This window comes from Lipotes vexillifer, unplaced genomic scaffold, assembly GCF_000442215.2.
Source record: "Lipotes vexillifer unplaced genomic scaffold, Lipotes_vexillifer_v1.1 scaffold1691, whole genome shotgun sequence".
NCBI classification, from domain to species: domain Eukaryota; kingdom Metazoa; phylum Chordata; class Mammalia; order Artiodactyla; family Lipotidae; genus Lipotes; species Lipotes vexillifer.
The window spans coordinates 72,701-78,357 of record NW_006789046.1 but is presented as its reverse complement, the minus strand read 5'-3'; the positions used below and the strand labels follow the sequence as shown (position 1 = coordinate 78,357).

At 55.4% G+C, this 5,657-nt stretch overlaps 1 protein-coding gene across 1 annotated transcript in view; it reads right to left on the bottom strand.

Moving 5' to 3' along the window:
- Window positions 1-1,786: 1,786 nt before the first annotated feature.
- OGFOD3 (2-oxoglutarate and iron dependent oxygenase domain containing 3) overlaps window positions 1,787-5,657 on the bottom strand; it is a 16,422-nt gene continuing 12,551 nt past the window's right edge. Inside the window, exons 8-9 of the mRNA XM_007462290.1 lie at window positions 4,023-4,146; window positions 1,787-1,923 (exon numbers count right to left, since the gene is read on the bottom strand). Coding sequence (XP_007462352.1) covers window positions 1,787-1,923; window positions 4,023-4,146 — 261 coding nt within the window. The remainder of the gene's footprint in view (window positions 1,924-4,022; window positions 4,147-5,657) is intronic.

The window sequence follows — 5,657 nt, the reverse complement described above, 5'->3', positions numbered from 1 at the left end:
CAGACCCCCCTCCTTAGATGTAGTGAGTGGCCACGTGGGCTGTGGAATACCCGAGAACGTCTGCCCGTCCTCACACCGAGGGTAAGGCGTCATTCAGATAACATGAAGATTACAGAACAAAGTGAGGCCTGCACGGGGCTTTCCTGTCGGAATTCACATCTCAACCTGAGACCAGAGCAACAAACCTTTGAAAAGCCAAGACAGGAGAAGCCAGAGGACAACCTGGACGGGAGGGGGTAGCTTTTCCTGCACAGGACTGAGGCCGGCTGGTCCAGCCTGCCGACAGTGTCCCCAAAGCATCGCCAACCCTAAGGTCAGCCCTGCCCGCCACCCAGAGCGTGGGCTTCATCCTTCCCAGATCTGCCCAAAGTCCTTTAAAAACAGGAACCACGATCCAGGCCATCATGTGGGTGGTGGCCCCGCCTTTCTGGAAACTGCAACCATGACCCAGAAGGGAGCAGATCCCAAGCCACTGTCTGCACGTGGAAGCTCGGCCCCTACAGCCCTGAGACACGCATATCATCACCACGGTGCAGAAGGGACACCCGACAAACCAAGGGGCGGACCCAGGGGTCCTGGCTTCCAGACCCTCATGGAGCCTCCTCAGGTGCCACGCAAATGGCTCATCCCAGGGTCCAGGAATGCTGCCCCTTTCTGTATGAGCCCAAGCAGCTGCAGGGTGACTGCAGGGTGTAGTAGGGAACATGTGGGGCTGCGGTGGCCGTGTCCACAGGTCCATGCTGGGTGGGCGAAGGGGAAAGTGTTGAGGCTACTCCTGGGTCAGGGTGGCTGGGAGAGTCCTGCTCCCAGAGGCGTTTCTGGGGATCCCTTTGCACTCACAGCGGGTGATCGGCTGTTCTCCCAGAAGACGCCCAAACCCCAGGCCAGTTGCTTTGTGGGGCGGCCCTGGGACCTTGCCCGACCCTGGCAGAAGCCAACTGATGGACATGCCGCCCTTATCCTGGGGCCGTGCTACCCAGGCTTTCCCCATGACCAGTTTATTTACTATTCCTGGCTCCCCTGACTGTTACTTTTATGTAAAAGGCATGGACAGCTCCAGGACGAGAAGAGGGTTGCTAAGACCTGAACCTGAGCAGACGGACCCTCAGCTGGGCAGAAGGCCCCAGGCGAGCTGCGGATGGCCACGCTGGGAACACCCTCGGACCCTGTGTCAGGGACCCTGGCCGGTGATGAGGCAGAGCCCAGCCTGGAATGAACATGGTGCTAGGGTGACTCTCAGTGGCCAGCAGTGTTGGGGGCTCTGCCCAGAGCCGCCAGAACATCAGATGTTTGCCTCCACCCAGAATCCAGCAGTATCAGCCCTCCCAGCCCTCCAGCTGCTGCTCCCAGAGCCGCCTGCCCCCGGAACCTTCTCCAAGGTGCCATAATGCTGATTCTGCTTCCCCGAGTGGAGGGTGCTGGCCCCACTCAGCTTCATCCACACTTAAGTCGGTCTCCAGTGGCCGGGTAACGACCCTCTGTCTGCTGACAAACGGGGATTCCACCCTGGGCACGGGATCCCTTCCTGAGAAAAGGAGGGCATGGTGGCCCTGCCAGCTCCCGGGCCCCACATCAGCATAGCAAAGCCCACGCTGATGCTTGTGAGGGGAAACCGGTTGGTTCCCTCCATTTACTCACAGTTGAAAAATGATCCAATGTTAGCAAATCAAAATTCAGGATGATTCGTAAGGCACCTTGTTCAGTGGGAATGGGCTGAGCGAGAGGGAAGGGGTGTGTGTCCAGCGTGGCTGCTTCCCTGCAGGGCTGCTGGACAGGCCTCCCGGGGCTACGTGAGCGTTGGGTCCGCGATGCCATGGTCGGGGTCGCAGGTGAAGGCGATGGTGATGGCGTAGCGGGTGCCCCAGTGAACCTTCTCCACCCGGTGCAGGTTCTCGGACCCCGAGCTGAAGAATGACACCCGACCTGGGAGGGAGGAGAGGTTCATTCCGGGGCAGCAAAAGGTGATTTGAAGAAATCATGACTAACACTTTCCCTAATGTGATGAAAACTTTGACTTGTAATCCAATAAGCTTAGCAGGATAAATACTCCAAGTGGGATAAATAACAAACAACTCCACACTGAGGCACATCATAGTCAAACTGATGAAACCAGAGATTAGAGAACATCCTGGAGGTGGCAGAGCAAAGAGGCAGCTACTATGGGGCAGTGACAGTGGTGACAGCAACAGGGGAGCCAGAGGAAAGGGACGACGCTTTTAAAGAAAAAGGGAAAAAACCACCAATCCAGAGTTTCACATCTAGTGAAAATATCCTTTAGAAAAAAAGGTGAAGGACGGACATTTTCAGAAAAACCATCACCAGCAGACCTGCACTCCGAGAAATGCAGAGGCAGAAGGGGAATGTACCTGTTGGAAACCTGGATGCACAGGAGGGGACAGAGGGCTCTGGAAAGTGAGTAAGTGGGAAAACTGAAAACATTCAGCATATTCTCCTGTTAATTTCCATAAGAGAGAACGAACTCTTCTAGGGAAAATGATAACCCCTTTGGCACAGCCTGTCAGAGCAGCTGCATCACGCTCCCCGCCAAACGCCAGGCTCCCTGTGACATCTGTGCGGATGGGACAGAGTTGGTGACTCTCGTCCTGTTGACCCGGAACGGGAATCTGCTGACCCAACCCAACGTCAACGTGATAGCTTGTTGAGGAAAGGCCCACAAGGGCTCACAATCTTGCCTACGACCTTCTTTCCTTTTTAATGCACCAGTAGTTAAGTCCCACACCTATTTTGACAGCTCCCAAGTCCAGAGTGAGCAAGACAATGATGGGCACAACACAAACACCAGGAAGAACCTGAGGGCAGGCCGCCAGTCATCAGAACCAGGAGGAAACCGTTGGCATGAAATCACCACCTGCGCAGTGACCAGCAGGCCGGCGCTGGTAACTCACCCTACAAGGCGTAACATTCACACGGAGGCGACGGCCCACCCAACCCCAGAAACGTGAAACTTTCGGCATTCATGAACGGTGCTTTCTGGCTTTTTATTTGCTTCAGTAAACAGCTATTAGATTATCACGCACTTCTTTAAAGCGGGATTTAGCTCGGCAACTTAGTAACCAAAAATACAGTCGTCTCAGTTTTTGGAACCCACCTGTATTTCTGCTCTTAGTCCACAAGTATTCCTGGACACCTCCCAGAAGCACGTGACATGTGACCCCCAGCCTTAGAACCAGCAGTTTCTCTGGCCCTTGGTTCATTAAAGCCTTGGAGCTGCAGGGCGTTCTGAGACCCTCCTGCCCACTGACCTGCGCCTGGGTCTGCCCGCCTCCAGCACTCACCCCCTGAGGGAAGAGAGCCAGTCCTGAGCTGTTTAACTTCCTTTCTACACCTTCTGATGTCCAAGCCACTTCTGCGTGGATTCAGCACTACTGCAAGGAGCATTTGGACTCAGTGGCTTACAGGACTGCCTCATGGCTAACGGGAACGTTCTAAACCAACACAGGTGGACAGCCTCGTTGGTCTGAGCTGCCTGCTGCCAGGCAGAGGCAGACACAGCTACACACCCGGTAAGCAGGGTGATGCAGTGGGGTCAGGTGAGCCACGGCAGCAGGTGAATGCTGCTGGCACAGTCGAGGTGCCCAGGCCAGAGCCAAATGGCCTGGCTCTGTCTCTGAGTCTCATCTGGGGCTGGGCCGGGGCCTGGGCTGCCCCTCAGGAAGCCCCCGGGGGATCCGCGCCCCTCCTCGCTCCACGCATGCTCACTGAGCAGCACTGAGTGTCCGAGCTGGGCTGGGGGCAGCAGGAGCTCTGGGACCACCAGGTCGGGGAGGCAGGTCCCTGTGCTTGGTGCGGTTTACCGACATTAGGTGAGGATCACTGCCTCGTCGTCTTAAGCTTCTGAGTCACTACAGGGGATGGAGCGGGGGCTGGCTCCGGGAACTCACTCTGCAGTGACGCAGTGACTGTGGCCACGCCCACCTCCTCCTCTGACAAATGTGCTCCATGGACACACTGGACACACCGCAAGCGCAGCATCCCGGGAAAGGCCCGCCCGTGAGTCCTACCTGCTCTCGGCTCCACCGTCTTGTTGGCCCCCTCCTCCATGAACACAAACCGCCCGCCACCGAAGTCATCCAGGTAGTCGGAGAGGTACAGCAGCGATGTGTAGTCGAAGGAGCCGTAGGTCACCTGCGGGCAGAGCGTGAGGGCATGTCACCGTCTGCTTGTGGGAGAACACACTCCTTAGGAAGGGACAGACCCAGGCCTCGCGCTGCCTCCCAACTACAGAAAACCCTCTGCTAAGCACAGGCGTGCGGTCCTGCCTGGTTCCCGCACAGTCAGAGGCGCAGCCCCCGCCAAGAAGCCCACACGCGTGACCCCCAGGGCCGCCACGCCACCCACCCACCCACCAACAGGACCCTCCCACGTCAGCACAGGGAGCAAAGGTGGTGCTTCCGCTCTTTCTCCAGATGTGGGCACCCCAAGGTTTCTTTTAAATTGTGGTAAAATACACAAACCATACAATTTACCACTTTACCCATCGTTGAGTGCACAGCTCAGGGGCACTAAGCACATTCACACTGTTGTGCACCCCCCCCCGCCGACCATCGCCAGAACTCTTCAACCTCCCAAACTGAACCTCTGTTCCCATTAAACACTAACTTCCCACCGCCACCACCCAGTGCCCATGCTACGCTGTCTGTCCTTTCCTGTCTGGTCCTCTTTGCGTGGACATTCTCTTGGAAGACGGCATGGGCAGTGGAAAGTACAGGATGGGGGGTGAAATCTGTGCTCTGGGCTCATAGGAGCGTGGACCCTCTGGGCCTGGGTATAATGTAAACAGTAGGCACTATCATTTGTTTCCCAAGGACGCCTTGAAGTCTGGGACAGGAGGTGGCCAGATAGTTGTCCCATCTGTGGATCTTCAGGACTTATTATAGGTAAGAGGTGCCATATGAAGGGCTTGATTTCAATGTGAGATAGAGGAGTTTGTTGTCTGTAATATGTGAAGCAGGTGTTGTTTCCAAGGACATAAGAACTCACACAAATTAGCACCTACTAAATAGAGGGAATCAGTGAGATAGGCTATTTTTTTTTTTCCAAACAAAGATAGTGACTTGCACGTACAAGGAATTTTAATCACATGATAACAGCTCCCAACCTGAGGAATCATTCAATTAGCAAGACTGGGGTAAGAGATAAGGAAGAATGAAGGAGTCCAAGGACAGCAGCCCAAAGTCATCCTACCAGTGCCCTATCGCACAGCCCAAGGCTCGTGTGTTTAGGAATAGATTCTTAAATGATTTTACTGACACCTGTAGGCACCATGGGAGCAGTACACAGAAGCCCCAGATCAATATCCATAACACATCTGATCAAGGCTCAAAAAGTCCAAAGCCCCGCTCCCCCTGCAACCAGCTAGACCACCATCACCGTGACAGTGGTCATCTCCTGAGAGAGGGTGGGCTGACCAGGAGGGAGAGGCAGCAAGCCTGCCAAGGGGACTGAGCTCCCGTCACCTTCTCATGAACTCAGTACCACGCCATCTGTGGGACTGGACTTTCTAGACAGACCTGAGCTCCCTCCACCTCCCCCACCGAGACCCCATTTAGGGGCCCCTTATCCAGCATCAGGGCACCAAACAAACATCAAAGTGACCTAAACCTGAGAACAGCCCAGGGCAGTGATTCTGAATCGGT